Source organism: Hydra vulgaris, chromosome 12 (genome assembly GCF_038396675.1).
Source record: "Hydra vulgaris chromosome 12, alternate assembly HydraT2T_AEP".
Taxonomy (NCBI): Eukaryota; Metazoa; Cnidaria; class Hydrozoa; order Anthoathecata; family Hydridae; genus Hydra; species Hydra vulgaris.
This window is the reverse complement of record NC_088931.1, coordinates 27,078,124-27,094,493: the sequence shown is the minus strand read 5'-3', so window position 1 is coordinate 27,094,493 and position 16,370 is coordinate 27,078,124. Positions and strand designations below refer to the sequence as shown.

The following is a 16,370-nucleotide window of genomic DNA, read 5'->3' as shown; positions in this document are numbered from 1 at the left end:
CATAATATATGGCTTCGTAGTTTATTTACGCATTTTAATGTTGCTAAAACAAAATTTTCATTTTTCATTAAAACTTATTGTAAAATTGCGAAAGGGGCTTGATCATAAAACTGCAATCTTATACTTGCTTCTGTCATTAATTCAAATTTTATTTATGTTATTTATAAATGTACGCGCATAAATATACCTTTGTTTATAAACGTATTATAGTTATATGCGTAAAATGTTTACGTAGTGTCGAAATAAAATAATTAAAAAATATATAACCATGAAATTTTGCTATTGGACGCAATCGTGATGTATCACGACGCATTTACATAATTCTGCGCAAAATGCTTAGTAACTTGGCTAGGTTTCAATTTTTTTTATTCCTGGTTCTGCTGGAATAAAGTAAGATAGAAATATACTCGCTGATACTGAGATAAACTCCGTCAAATCTTTTAGATTAGTTGGTCAAATGTGCAAGAAAAAAATCTTGCAAAAAACAACCTAAGCCATTCGATTTTTTGAGTCGAGATTCCGCCGAAATTTGGTCTAACTGCACCAACTTGTCGCAATTTTCATATTTAAAGATATCTCCTTAATATTAAAAATCTTGAAAGGTTTAGAAAGGCTGTTAGACCTTAGATTTAAAATACAAGTGAGTAAATATTACATTAGTAAGAGCTAAAATTAAATACCGAGAATTTAAGTGGACTACGAACTTAATACTTAACATAAAATTTTAAAATGCGCGTAATTTTTTTATACTTGTTAGATATTAAACATAAATTCTACAAACGTTTATTTCTTTAACATTTCAAAACTTCAATAAACTAACTAAGATATTCTAAGACTTACAACAAAGTCTAACCATTTAAATAATTTACCAAGGTTGCATTGAAGAAAACATTCAATATCAAAACATACTAACGGGCTACACTACTCTTTGCGCGTCTTGCGTCGAGCTCGAGTCCTGTTAATAAAATAAATAAAAAATTTTAAAAAAACTTTGTATCTGGAGAACAGATTTTTACTAAATCAAATTTAAGATTTACGTTCATATTCTTTCTTTTTTGTATATGTTATTTTTAATTTAGATGTTGGTATATACGGTTACTTTATTTTATTTTTTTATAAAAAAACAACCTTGGAGATGGACTTGGAATTTCGTCTTCAACTGTTTCAACTTCTTTTTCCTCCTTAAAAAAAAACTGTTAAATTTAAAAACACATTGGTTTGGAACATATAAATTTAAATTTTAAAATAATACCTCCTCGCTTTCCTCTAGTTTATTGGGTTTTTTTGTATCTTCGCTGATTTTTTCTTTAAGAGATGAATCGGAGTTCTTATTTTCAGCTGTGGAATCATCTTTTTCCTATAATAAAGAATTATAATTGAAGTTTCTACTTTAAAAGATAAATTAGAGCGTTATATTGACGGTTAAGTATTTGTAAAACTAATCTACTTAACCAAACTTATCTACTTAAAACTAAAAATTGATTTTTTTTCTCTCCCAAAAACATTTTTTCCTACACAATTTTAAATTAATAATGCCGGTATTTTTGTTCCCAGACTCAGCAGCAGCACTTACTCTAATTGTATACAATATACTAAGAAGTTACTCAACTAACATCAAAAGTATTTTGAATAAGTCTTTCGGTACAGATTTAAAACTCTTTTAACTCTTGGATCACAAAATGTAATCATGAGTTTTTTAAAAATTTTTTTTATGTTTGGTATTCTAAAAATACAAAAATACATAGTAATGATGTTAAAGATGTTAAAAATTAAATGACAACAAAAACTTTAAAAAAAAGTTTTAACAAAAGAAAAATTTATTAATCAATTCGCTGTTCCCACAATAGATATATTTCGAAATGCATTGTGGTAAATATATGCGAAATGATACTTTAGTCTGTAGTAATGATACTAAGTTTAGTCTATCAAGTGTTTTGTTGTTTGCTATAATATCTTTACTGCCATAAAGTGATATCAAGAATTATCTAACGAAGAGTTTAACACGATGAAGAAAATATTGCTCTCAAAGTAAAGGAATAGACTAGGGATATTTTGACTTTACCTCCAATATCACACAAAATCTTATACAAGTATGGTGGCCGAAACTATATCGAAAGATAAAATGCAGAAGCTGTTATACACAAAATTCAAGGATATCAACTTTTTAAAGAGTAGGACTCTTCAAAAAAGGTTCGTATTAAAGCTGATGTTCAAGCTAGAAACAAATCTTTATAGATAGGTGTTCAGTGATAGATCTATGAAAAAAAAAACACATGCAATGTAAATGTACACCTCTGCAAAAACTTAGGAAAGGTAATTTACGCTAAGTGTAATTGTAAAGCTGGAGCAGGAGGATGTTTTAAGCGTGTGGGAACAACCTTGTATTAACTTATGGATTTCAAGGAACTTAATATAAAAAGTATTCCAGATGACAAGATTTGTACAGACTTAACTTTGGTAATGTCATGAGAAGACAAAATGTTTACCCTACATCACTAATTAAAAAACTATATATTGGAGACAATTTGAAATCTCCTGCATGTAAATGGGATATTGACAATGAAATTGTGGCCATAAAAAAATATGAAGACCGCTTGCAGTGTTAAATTACTCCATGTGGTTTATTTGTTAATCTTAAATAGCCTTGGCTTGCTTGTAGTCCTGATGGGTTAGTTTTTGACGATAGAGTTTTCAAACTAGTTGAGGTTAAGTGCCCTTTTAGTAAAAAGGATACATCTATTTCTTTAGTCTGTACTGACAATCAGTTTTATATGCACATTGTAGATGGAAATCTAAAGTTAAAGATTAATAGTCAATATTACTACCAGTACCAATGGCTTATGGCAATAACACAAGTGGATTTTATTGATTTCATTGTTTGGAAACCAGTTTTCATTGTTTGTGGAGAAAATTGAGTTTGATTAAGACAGATGGGACAATATTATTTTGTCTACACTTACAAAATTTTGTTTTAAGTATGTCTGCTGGTATTTTTAAAACTAAATAAATATTTTAAACTTAATTAACTGAACATTATAACTCAAATATTTGAAACCACTATTTTTTTAAAATAACTCTAAAACTAGTTATCTATTTTATTTACAAATATTTCTTATTTTATTTGTCATCATCAACTATAAGGATGTGTATGTCTGTGTGCGTTGGGAGAGGGGAATGTTATGTGAAGTAACAGTATTTTATAGAACAGCTATTTTTTCCATAGCTCTGTCTTTGGAAATAATAAGAATATATTTTATTATTATAAACATAATAAGAAAAATACTTTCTTTTTATAAACATAATAAGTTGCTTTTGTTTTGAAGAAATTTGGCACAATAATAATTCCCCGGCTGCTTTTTTTAAATATTACTGAACGATTGGACCAGTAAAATAAATGAAAATATATATTTATTATTTTTGTTGAGTCAACTAAGAGTTCCATTTTATGTTACATTTAAATCAATTTTATCCAAGTTGAAATTTCTGTAAAATCCAATCAATGTTTTGCTGCAGCATACATTCACCACAATCCATTGTGAAAAATAGCTACAGTGGGAACAGCAAATTCCTATTCAACAATAACTTCGGATTTTATAATCCAACCATAATAGAAAACAGTTTTGAGTGTTATAAAAAACGTTTATATCTAGATTATTTTATTTACTTGTAAGTTGTTTTCTTTCGAACATTTAGCGAGTAAATCTGAAAAACGTTTTTTTTTTTAAAAAAAAAAAAAAAAACATTTTTTAGATTTAAAGAAAAGAAAAAAAAAAAAAAAAAGAAGTAGAAATGTGAACGTATTTAATTAAACATAATTAATATCAACGTATGCAGAAATGTAAACGTATTTAATATTAAACGCATTTTAACATATTTAAACTGTTATAATTTATTTTTTTAGTATTTGAATATTTATTATTTGAATTTTATAACTGATCTTTTAGAAAAAACTTTATTCTTTAAATTTATCATCAAAATAAAAAATCAATCAGCAAAATAATAAAATGCTTATGTTATGACCTGTTTTAATGTTTTTATTAGTTGCAGTTTTTATGCAAGACGCTTTTATAAGGATATTTTATAAATAGTAAAATATTTTTATCAACTAGCCGCAATCTAATTCTGGTGTACAATATTTCATTAATTAAAAATGATTTTAGAAATTCCAGAGAAGTAAAAGAAACGGACCTTAAAGATTCATAACAAGTTTTCAAATACTTTCCCCTAGTCCTATCAGTTTCAAACTTTGCAAGCTTGTTCAATTTAATTTTATCTGTTTAATAGACATAGCATATAAATAGTTTTAGTATAAACCCTTAACTTATTTTAATGGAAAATTGTAACTTTATGTTAGATAACACATTTTCGTAGTGGGTTTAAGAATGTTGAACGTTTTTAACATAAAAGCATTAATTCTCTCGTTATAGTTGATGATATTATTTCTTGTTGCTAAGAGATAAACAGATAACATTTTACTAATACGATGTTTTCAACTGCATAAAACAATACTGTGTACATGATTGGATAAAAGTAATTATTCATTACAAATTGCATGAACAAAACTTAGTTAGCACCATTAAACCTCTATATCATTCAACCAAATAATATGCATTGCATGAATACATCAAGTTGAAACTGTTAATTTCTACCAATAAGGTATTGAAAATATTGTGAAAAAATTTATTAAACAAAAAATTTATTAAATAAAAGGCATTAAAAAAGATATTTGGTACAAAAAAAAACTTGAATTTGCACTGTTTTTTGTTGCAACAATGTTTCATCATTATAAGATGCTTCCATGTCAAATTACTATTACTTTAATAAATAACATCGCATAAATTTGCTACTTAAATAACCGCACAATGTTTATGCACAAAAAAAAAATCCGAAAATGTTTTACCTGCTGCACAAGTATAATACCTAGATAATTCTAAACAAACATAAACTAATAATAAAAAAAACCATAACATACTTCATCTGCAGAGTCATTACTGTCATTGTGTTCCTCATCTGGAACAACAGCATCTGTCTTCTTTCGCTCAGCAACAGAGTCCTTAAAGCCAAAATTAATTATTTTTTGATGCTTTTAAAGTTATTAAATTTTTAAGTATTAAGTCTTGTTACTTTTAAAAGAAACTTTAAAAAAACTTGTTAAATGTTGATTCCAAAAAAACAAAGCTTAAAATTTATTTCGAAAACTAGTTTTATAATAAAAACTAAATTTTGTGAGAAAAGAGTGAGAATTTATTATAGTAAAACATTTTAAAGTTATTTAAAATTTAAGCATTAACAATAACATTCATTTTCATAAATAAAAAAGAACAAGCTAAAATGCAAAATACTAAAATGTATATTTAATACTGTAAACACATACTTTGCTGGGAAAACAGAAAATATAAATAAGAACAATTGGTAAAAGAATGGCAAGTGCAGCAACAACCCATAACCATGGTTTTTCATTTGTTGTTTCTATCCATGAACTCCACAAACTAACCTAAATTTAAAAAAATATATACTTTTTAGATATTTAATAAACATTTAGGTAAGCATTAGGTGGACTCCAAGTGCTTTATCAAAGCTACTATACAGTAATCTCTATTTAGGTTTAGATTTATAAATCTCTCCTTAAGAGGAAAAAAAAACATACTATGGCATTTGGTGTATTTTCAACTTCTTTTTCATATTTTAATTGCCAACTTTAAAAAAAAGAAGAAAAAAGTACAAAATCATTTTGTAGTTTAAAAAAGCAAAAAAAATACAAACAAATAAAAATCAATACGTTTGTAGAGTCCATTGATTTACAAGTGAATCATCATCAGAAACTATCAGATTATCAAAAGCAATATCAGATTGCATTGACCAAAGTTCAAATCCTACTGCTACCTGAAATTTTTTTAGAAATATAATATCATTTGCATCTTCAATATGTAAAAAAGAAATTATTATATTAAAAATATTAATAACAAATATCATTACAACAAATTAACTTACAATTGGTTTCATTGCAAATGGATTTAAATCTTCAAAGTAGTTGGGATTAGGTATTTTCTTTGCAGCCCAGACACCCTAAAAATAAAAATGCTTTACAATGTGTTTCATGATATATATATATATATATATATATAAATATATATATATATATAAATATATATATATAAATATATATATATAAATATATATATATATAAATATATATATAAATATAAATATATATATATATATATATATATTATATATATATATATATATATATATATATAAATATATATCTACTATAGCATATTTATGTAACAAATTAACACCATATTTTCGTTACATTAATTAAATATGCATTTTCAGAAAAAGAAGAAAAAAAAAAAAGAAAAATAATGAAAGAAAAGATCGCTGCCCCATGCCAAAGCCTCAGTCGATATAGCAGGCCTCTGCTGCGAGTCAGGCTAATTGTCAGTCGATGTATGTACTGAAGGCTTAGGCAGCAGGCTACTTCAGTATGACATCAGACTGCTAACCTAAACCAGCAGTACAAGATATATATATATATATTTAGATTTATAATACTGTATATATTTATTTCTACAGCATACAGCTTTTTCAGAAAAAAACAAAGAATAATGAAAGAAAAGATCGCTGAATCATTTCAAACCCTCAGTCGATGGGGCACTCTTTTGCAGAAGCAGACTATAAAATAGTCAAAGTATGTACTGAAGCCCTGGAGTATCCCAAAACTAATGCAAGATTTGAATGAAAATTTTTTTTTTCCTTTAAATTGTCACTTTTTTTAAAATTAAATCAATAAGTAAACAGGTTAAGGTTACATACGGAATACGTATAGTAACACAGCAGGCAAATGGCCCTCACAGCTTTGCTGGCACATAGACACTCTTTTGTTAAAATTTTTTATGATAATTTTTGCATAAATGTGGCTGAATTTTGTTGATGCAGTATTGAGTTTTCTCCTTTAATTTCATCAAGCTCACAACATCAAACATATAAACACTTTGTGTGTTTGATGTTGCGAGCTTGATGGCATCGATCATTGACTTCAAATAACACCATTAAAAAAAACTTTTAATTTTTTAAAATGGTGTTATTTGAATTCATTAAATCCAATTTTCCGATTACTCTCTGCACATTGACAAAGTTAAATCCCTAATCTGATCATAGTTTTTAGAAAATTTTTGAACTGTGGCTGCCAAACTTTCATTATTTTCAAAATATTGTTTAACAATGATAACATGTTATTCGATCGTGTGACGCTCCATTTGTACTAACAACAATTTACTACAAAACTGGTGACAAGGACTAGAGAAAATGAAAGTATAAAAATTGTGTTTTTTAATTAAGAAGCCATAGTACATACATCGACTGATCTAGAGAAAACATGCAAGGGAGTGCCACTATATCAATCAATGGTTTGGACAGCAACTTTTATTTTCTTTAATCTGTTTTTTCTTCTTTTTTTGAAAAAAGCTACATAGAGAAAGTTAGTAGTTTAGCATATAATTTGACCTTTTTTACAGATATTAATCCCTCGAGAAGCGCTTAATGTTAGTGTAAAAAAACAAAAAATTGAGGAAAAGTGTAAACCAATAATAATGAAAAGCATTCAACCAAGATTAAAACTTGCTTCAGAAAATGAATCAAGTCAAATAAATTTAAAAAGTAATAAAAATATGAATAGAAAAAATGATCTGCTATAAAATTTACAAATACTTGAACTAGATGATAATTTAAATATTGGAAAAATCAATTTTAAATGAATAAGAAAAATATAGAGATTTTATTTCAAACTAATGAGAAAATAATTAATGCCAATCACTTTAAAATTAATTGCATTTTTCTTACCTTGTAGTTAGGATTTGTAATTAGAGGAGCAGTCCATTTGCCTTTGTAATCAGGATTATTTTTGAGAGGAGCTTGCCACTTTCCACATCCCACTTCTTTACATTTAGGATTGCTAATCTGTGGTGCTTCCCATTCCCCATCTTCAACATCATCCCTTAACAAACAAACAAAAATAATCAACAAGCGCATTAAATTGTGTAAATAATACGCTCTGATATGAAAAAATTATGGCAAAAAACTTAAAATTAAAAAATACCAATCACTTGGACGTACAGCAGCAGGATCAGCAATGAGTTCTGGCTCATCATCTAACCAACCATGTGGTTTTGTTGCACTAGTATCAACTATTTGCTTAGGTGCATCTTCATCCCTAACAACACATATATATATATATATATATATATATATATATATATATATATATATATATATATATATATATATATATATATATTTAACAAACATAAAGAATGTACACACATAAAACAATTGTTTTCTTATATAATAATTCTTTTTTTAAATAAAACAATAATTTATGCTATAAAATTAATTTTAAACACATTGTTTTTTGATACTGCATACATATTGACTATAACAGTCATTTAAAAAAATAGAAGCAAGATATAGCAAATACATTATTTTATTTAAATTTTATAACCTTTTTTTTAAAAAAGTTTGACAATATGAGAGTAAAAATATCATAATTATCTATTATATTAGTATGTTGAATATAAATCTTGCAGCTAAAGGTTTTTGTCACTGATGAGTACATGAATATTTTATTGAAACTGATTTTTAGTTAAAATATCCACTTTTAAAAACTAAACAATTGGTGAGATTAACTTTAATATATTTAAGGTAACTTTTACTGATTATTTTTATGATTATCACCAGTTTAGCTACACTGATGTTAACACTAATCATACATAAAGATAGAGTTAACTGTCTAAACAATGTCTGCAATTAAATCAGTGTTTTTGTTCTCCTAGGTTTCCCTTACCATGGCTAAAGAATCTTGCCTGCTCCAAACATAAGTTTTTTTTCTCACTTATATTGATGCTATTGTTATTTTTCTTTTTTTAAATGATTGAAAATATAAATGTTTTTAAAAATAGTAAAATTAACGATATAATTTTAAAATTAACTTTTTTTGTTCACAAATTTTAAAGCTTATTTTTAATTTATGCAAGTTATAAATCAAATTATACTTAACACCTTTATTTCCCAGTGTCATTGATTTCAAATATCAAAAATAAGTAATATAATAACCATATGGCATCACTGTATTAATACTAAGAATATGACAACAGTATTCTGTACAAGAATAAGAGATTTATAAAAAAAGGAAATGAAATCAGAAATATGAAAGTGGCAAGCACAATAAAGAGGCAATCTTAGCAATGGATTGTATATATGGTTTCCTCAAGAAGTCAATTGTGAAAGATAATCTTAGATGTAATAGAAGATTCAGAAGAGTCAGAAAAATAGTAGAGGACTCATTCAACAATGTCTCAATAGCAATGTACAAACAGCATTGTGATACACAACAACGTATAAACAGCATTGTGACAATTATTAGTAGAAAACAACTGAGTTTCATTTGGGTTAAATTTCACCTATCACTGCTGGGCTGATGATGCCACAGAAGAGATTACATTTATGATAGGGTTCCAAAAAATGTGATCACATTTAGATCCAGGCGATCTAAATGTGACGACTTATTATTCAGACTGAAGTATATAGTTGTGCCATCATCAAATAGAATCACTTTAAAAGACTATTAAGATTAATAATGTAAGTGAGAACACAAAACCAAGGATGGAACCTTGAGGTGAATTACCTTTAGTAAATCTTTTATTATATGTAAATGTTAAACTATTGTTTATTTGTATATAGTTACTTGTATAATTGTTTTTTTAATAGGTCATACAACCGTAGTAACTACAGTAGTGTAGTAAACTTCAGTTATAAACATAAAGTTATACACATCAAAAAATGTTTCATGCTAATGTCTTAGCTTAATCATTAATAAAGATTAAACACAATGACAGCCAATGGCATACTACAGGATTCGATTATTAATGTCTATACTTTTAGTTGCTGATGGACATAGAGTTAGATATTCTTTTCAATTTGACAGACCAATCATAATTAAAATAAGAACTAATTTAAAATAGAAAATAGAACTTATCATAATAAGAATAATAAATTGAGACTATTATAACATGAATATATAATTTGATAGTGCTTTTTATACATATTTAGTCAATTATTTGTTTTGACATTTTATATTAATTGTATGCTAGTAGAGCTCTCCTGATAAACACTCGCTTTAAAGTAAGTTTATAGGCTGCTCCTTGTGATCAGCAACTACTCGTTTACTTATTGATAAGTGTGAGAATTAGGTTTTGATTTGTTGTTTTTCAATTTAAACATATAAAACATATATAACAAATAAAAAGATATTAACAAAATTGATCAATAGTATTTGTTGGCTTTATTGGTACAATAATAGTTCATGGATCATCTTCCCAAAACAAGCCAAACCCAAAAAACATTACACTTTAATAAATTTACTGAGTAACTTCAAAATTTCTATTTTAAAAATAGATTTTTAAATGAATATAAGGATATAATGTAATAATTAAATGAATATATTACATAGAATATTATAATATTAATATAATGAGTATAACTAGTATCTACTTTTTTTAAATTATTTTTTCAGCAAATATCAACTTGAGACAAATAATTTTAAAAATAACAGGGTAAGGCATAAACCTGTCATGACCCCCTTTTATAGGTCCATAATGCTGATTATTTACTAGTAACAATCATGTTCTTTTGTCATGAAAGTAAACAACTATTTGTAAAATTGCATACTCAAACTGCAAAAAATTATTTTACGCATTCCTAATTTCTGTAAAAATATAAAAAAATTTTACAGAAAAAAAAATGCTTGTTAAATTCAACAATAAATAATAAATGTTCTTTTGTCATGAAAGTAAACAGCTATTTGCAAAACTGTATACTCAAACTGCAAAAAACTATTTTACGCATTCTTAATTTCTGTAAAAATATAAAAAATCTTTAGAGAAAAAAAAATGCTTTTTAAATTTAACAATAATAAATAATATTAACTGCATACTTAAACTGAAAAAATTATTTTACGTATTATTAATTTCTGTAAAAATATAAGATAGAAAAAAATGCTTTTGAATTCAAAATCCTAAAGGAAAAACCACGTGTTTAAGTAAATTTTGATTACCCTTAACAATTCTTACATTCAAATTTTTTTGAAATGGGTTTCTCTCATCTATTTAGTGTGATAGATGCAGAATGGAAAATAATAGACAGTCGAGTATTGCCTGGACTTGCCTACAACTACCTTTTGAAAATGCTTATAATTACTGCCTGAGCAACAAGCGCCTCCCACCAAAAACACAATTTAGTATCATTAAACAACAAACGAATTTATGTTTGCACAGCAAAAATGATAAGTTAGAACTTTTATACTTAATTAGTCATATGATCTGTTTTAACATTTTTCATTAGTTGTAACAGCTTGAAATCAAACTTTGTATGAGAGCAAGCAAAAATACTTTAATAAATTACAAAGCTGAAAACTTGCTGTACTTAAATAAAATGCAATGTTTTTTAAAAAGACAATTGACTTATGGAACTTTGCTGGTGCAGCATACTAAAATGTTTTAAAATTAAAAATATAATGCAACAACCTATTTTCTAGACACACCTATTGGTAGACAAAATTCCCAACTTAGGTAATACTATTGTAGACACTTTCAGATCTACCTTGCTAGCCAAAAAATATGGCTTTAAAATATACCTAGTGAAATATCTAATTATAATATATAATTAAAATATACCTAGTTGAAATATTGTATAAACACATCAGGAATAAAACACACAGCAAACTGTTATCAGTAAATTTACATAGCAAATAAGGATAACTAAATGCCTTAAAAAACTTTACTCAACAATAAAAAATGCTTTACATTTGCTATTGTGTAACTTAAAAAATTAATTGGTTCACATGATTAGCCTAAAATGCTAAGCGGCTGATGTGCATTGAAAGAGTCTGATAAAAAATATCTATTTTCATTCAAATATAATAGCAATATTGTTTTAAATTATATTTTCTAATTAAACTTAGTAATATAAATAACTTCATGGATTTATAATATTTAAATATATTTTTAGTTCTACTAAATTCTCTGGCAAGAGATATAAGTAAAACTTAAACAGTTAATATTCATTCTGTAATAAAGTGATTAACATTAATTAGTTTAAAATTATATATACTATACACTCACCAGTCCACAGGTTTAGTTGCAGTTGAATCTACGATCTTTTCTCTTTCATCCCAATCATCAGGTTTAATGTCTTCTGGATCATCGATTTCTTTAGGAGGATTAACTGGGGGCTCCATATCAGTAAGCAAGCTGCCTTCATTTACTTTTACTTTGTCAACAAGTATTTCAAAACTGTTATCAGGTCTCACTATTAATGTCATTAAATGAGTTTTCTTGTCATCAAACATTTTGCTGAAATCGCCTTCAGATTTCTTTGCATGTTTTTCTTCCATTTTGTGTGTTATAGGATCTTCATGTTGAAAGATGAAGTGAATCTACAAGATAAAAAACAAAAAACAAAGTATAATAAAAAAACTATTATACCTTATATCTTTTATTAAACCCTAATAAATTTAAAACTTAATACTTTGCACCATTTTATTAAGGGAAAAATAGATAAACATTTCATTATATTATTATTTCATTTATACATTATTCACCCCACAAAACACTTACATCAAGCGTTTCAAAATTGTTATTTTTAGTATTTTTTAAACAGCACAAATGGTTAAATGCACTCAGTGCTGTTGAAAAAAGAGGGTCCCATCCAGAAGATATGAATGGACTAAATAATAAAGTAGTGGAAAATAGATATATAATATATAAACAGGTTCTCTATATAAAGTAGTGAAGCAGGTTGAGCAGAGCACTGGAAGTACTCTGCTAAACCTGCTTCAGCTGTAATAGTCTTGGGAGGGAGGTTTTTTGTTAAAATAATTTCCTTTTTTTTCTTCAAACAATTACAAACCAAATATCATATCAGATCTGATGTCAAACAAATTTATCCAAAAAAACACAAAACAAACAACCATCACTTTATGTCCTGAGCCCCGGCAGATGTCAATTCCAATATGAGGTTTCTTCAGTGAGATTATGTAGCTAAATGTGCATTTACATATACATACATACATACACACACACAGGGGGTTAGCCAAAAATAAATTTTATAAAACATTTATACAATATTGGATACTTAAGAAGTTCTGTTAGAAAAAAATAATCTTTACTAATGTTTTTATATTATTTAAATGATTTTAAATGAAGTAACAAACCACTGCTAATAATCTTTTCTTTACTTCATTTACTTAAAATAATTTAAAGATTAAAATGTTTTTTATTGTTTATTATTTTTTACGAATAAATGTTTGTTTAAAAAATCTATGTTTAAACAAAGCATGAAATGGTTTAAAAAAAGTATTCAAAAATCTTTTTTTTTAATGCATAATTATTTACTAGCATGTTAAATACATGCTAGTAAATAATTACGCATTAAAAAAAAAAAGATTATTTAATACTTTTTTTAAACCATATGGAAAGTTACTATTATTAAATAATAATAAATAAATGCTATTATTTAAATTAAATGTGCATATTTATTAAATAATCATTTAAAGTTGTTACTTTATTTAAAATCATTAGCAAAGATAAAAGATTTGAACTTTTTTAATCCAAACGTAATTAAAAACTTGATTTAAATAATTTTAATGTAGTGTAACTTTTTTTTCAGTTTTTGTGCTTTAGTTTAAGTATTTATTTATTCTTTTGGTAAGATTTTTTTTCTTAGCTGTTTATTTAAGTTTATTTAGCTGAGTCTAGATAAGTTTTTTCAAGGTATATTTGAAATTCTGTCAAACAAAAAATTATTTGCGTGGTCATATAAGACTTAAAAAGCATCCATGTTGGAAAAAAAAAAAAAAAAAAATTTTATTATTTTTTCTTTTCTTTTTCTAAAACAATTGCACATTTAAAAATTTTAAATCAATGTAAAATAAGATCAATGTAAAATAAGCTAGACGGTTTTAAACAGTATAAATTAGTGTTATTTAAAAAAAATCAAACAGAACATTGTATTTTTGAGAAAATAACTTTTATGATAAAACAAATTAGATCATTGAAAATAAATAAACCACAATATAATACCTTAGAATCTCCGCCACATTTATCTGGGCCAAACATAATGGTGTATGGTGTTTTGTCATTAAAAACTTTTAGATTAAGCGATGGAGATTCTGATAAAAGCTTTATATAAGCCCCACCACACTCATGAGTGTTTTGGAAACGAACTTCATATCTAAAATAAAACTTTGTCACAAAGAAAAGGTATTGATTTATTTTACATTTTAGCATAAAAAAAAAATACACATCCAAAAATTTTTATTCTTGACTCAAGTCGTTTACATTTGTATTTCACAACTATAACAGCAAAGAACCTTAATGACTTTACAAAAAGAAATCAATCTATATTGAGCTATTTTACTATTAATATTACCAAGCCCTGTTTAATGGATGATTTTATTATCAGACTCTATTTAAACCTGCGCCACCCTTTGAAGTACCTTCTCCGTGCAGCAGCCTTGTCAGAAAAAGTCTGTATATCAGTGTTGAAGAGTTAAGAAATCTTATATAGTTCATCTCTCTTGTATTTTTCAATTCTTATTTTAGTACCTTGGTTTTTATGAACATTTACACAAACATACTAACATTCACTGTGCATATTTACAACTTCATATGGAAGGTTTATAGAAAATTAATTGAGTTTTACCAATACAATGTTTAAAATGTATTGACTTGTTTGCTTATAAACATTTGATTAATACATCAGCATGGTTAAACAGCTGAAATTAGCAATGCTGATATGTATTTAAAATTGATATGTTTTTTACTTTCATTTTTTTTTAATTTTTAAACAAGAGCAAAATCTGTGTAACCAAGCCTCCCCAGGAGAGGCATGTGATTTTTTGTCTCCTATCTCCACGCATAAGTTTTTTATTTTAGACATATTGGCTATTTGCAAGTTTTATTATATTAAGTGTTTCAATATTTTCCAGAAAAAACGAAGCTTCAAAAACAAAGCAAAACTAACAAAATAGGAAATTGAAATTAATTTACATAGGAAAAAAAAAAAAATTAACAATTAAAATAACGTGTGTACTGTTTTTATTTTTTTTCTATAGGGTGGTTGTTATTATCAGCAACAAAATTGGATAAGACAAAGCCAAAAAAGAAAAGGAAAAAAAAAAACAGTGTAAAGTTAACATTAAAAAGAATGAATTTCCTATATTTTATTTGCTTGTTTGTTTTTAAAGAGGAAAACAAAAATATATGTTTATGCAATGCATGCGTATTTATGCTTATATATGCGATTTATATGTGTATATATGTTTATATACACTCATATGTTGGTTTGTTCATGTATGTGTATATACTTATGTACCTCATAGGCTTTACTTTTACTTCTTACTTGTAGATCACTTTATTATTTTATAATTATATTAATTTGCTCATAAGTAAATTTATGATTAGCTTATTTGCAACAAGGCGTTTACTTCATACCCTGAATGTCCTTGGTTGAACCCCACCACTATCCATTAAAAAAATTTTTTTTTTTTAAATATTGCTGTTCGTATATTTGCTTTGTAACCAATTTATCTTTTCTTTTGTGTATATAAAAAAATCTTTCTGTAGTATGTTTTTAAATGATACACATCTCTTCAGATTCAGATTTCTTATACCTTTAAGCCTCTTTGTGTGCACCTTAATTTCTAATTAAGGTGCACACAAATGTATACATATTTTTTTAGCTTCAATTATGCCATGTTGTCTACACATAGCCATAATTATTTCATATTAACTTTATATTCCTGTACATTTTTTATCCCCAATCTTTTAGCAGTTTGTAATTTTGGATGCCTATTGCTTTTTAACATTTGGCTCAGTGTGCTTAGTTCTACCCTCCCTTTTGGTCTAATATGTAATTGGTGAAATATATATAAACAATTAATAAAACATCTTTGCTTGCATTTTTTGCTTTTTTACTAGACATCTATCCAACACTTTTTAATAATTTTGAGCAAACTTTAACTTTTCTCCTTCTTCCCTGAGGCTCCTACAGCTGTGTGTGTTCCACTAAAGTAACTGGTTTTTAAGTCCGATTGCAAATGATAAATGTTAATGTAACAAGTACATGTATTGCGAAAAAAAATCTTTTAAAATACTAAATTTAATAACAACCACCCTCAAAAAATGAAATTAAAAACAGTATCCAAATTATTTAAATTATAAATTTATTTTTATTTTTTTTCTATGTAAATTTATTTTAATTTCCTATTTTGTTAGTTTTGCTTTCTTTGTTTTTGGAACTTAGCTTCCTGC

At 26.1% G+C, this 16,370-nt stretch overlaps 1 protein-coding gene across 1 annotated transcript in view; it reads right to left on the bottom strand.

Moving 5' to 3' along the window:
- Window positions 1–771: 771 nt before the first annotated feature.
- LOC100210123 (calnexin) overlaps window positions 772–16,370 on the bottom strand; it is a 36,335-nt gene continuing 20,736 nt past the window's right edge. Inside the window, exons 6-17 of the mRNA XM_065812755.1 lie at window positions 14,139–14,289; window positions 12,180–12,493; window positions 8,102–8,215; window positions 7,846–7,999; window positions 5,992–6,066; window positions 5,780–5,883; window positions 5,648–5,696; window positions 5,375–5,494; window positions 4,973–5,053; window positions 1,253–1,357; window positions 1,129–1,181; window positions 772–955 (exon numbers count right to left, since the gene is read on the bottom strand). Of these exons, the coding sequence (XP_065668827.1) occupies window positions 922–955; window positions 1,129–1,181; window positions 1,253–1,357; window positions 4,973–5,053; window positions 5,375–5,494; window positions 5,648–5,696; window positions 5,780–5,883; window positions 5,992–6,066; window positions 7,846–7,999; window positions 8,102–8,215; window positions 12,180–12,493; window positions 14,139–14,289 (1,354 nt within the window). The 3' untranslated portion in view covers window positions 772–921. The remainder of the gene's footprint in view (window positions 956–1,128; window positions 1,182–1,252; window positions 1,358–4,972; window positions 5,054–5,374; window positions 5,495–5,647; window positions 5,697–5,779; window positions 5,884–5,991; window positions 6,067–7,845; window positions 8,000–8,101; window positions 8,216–12,179; window positions 12,494–14,138; window positions 14,290–16,370) is intronic.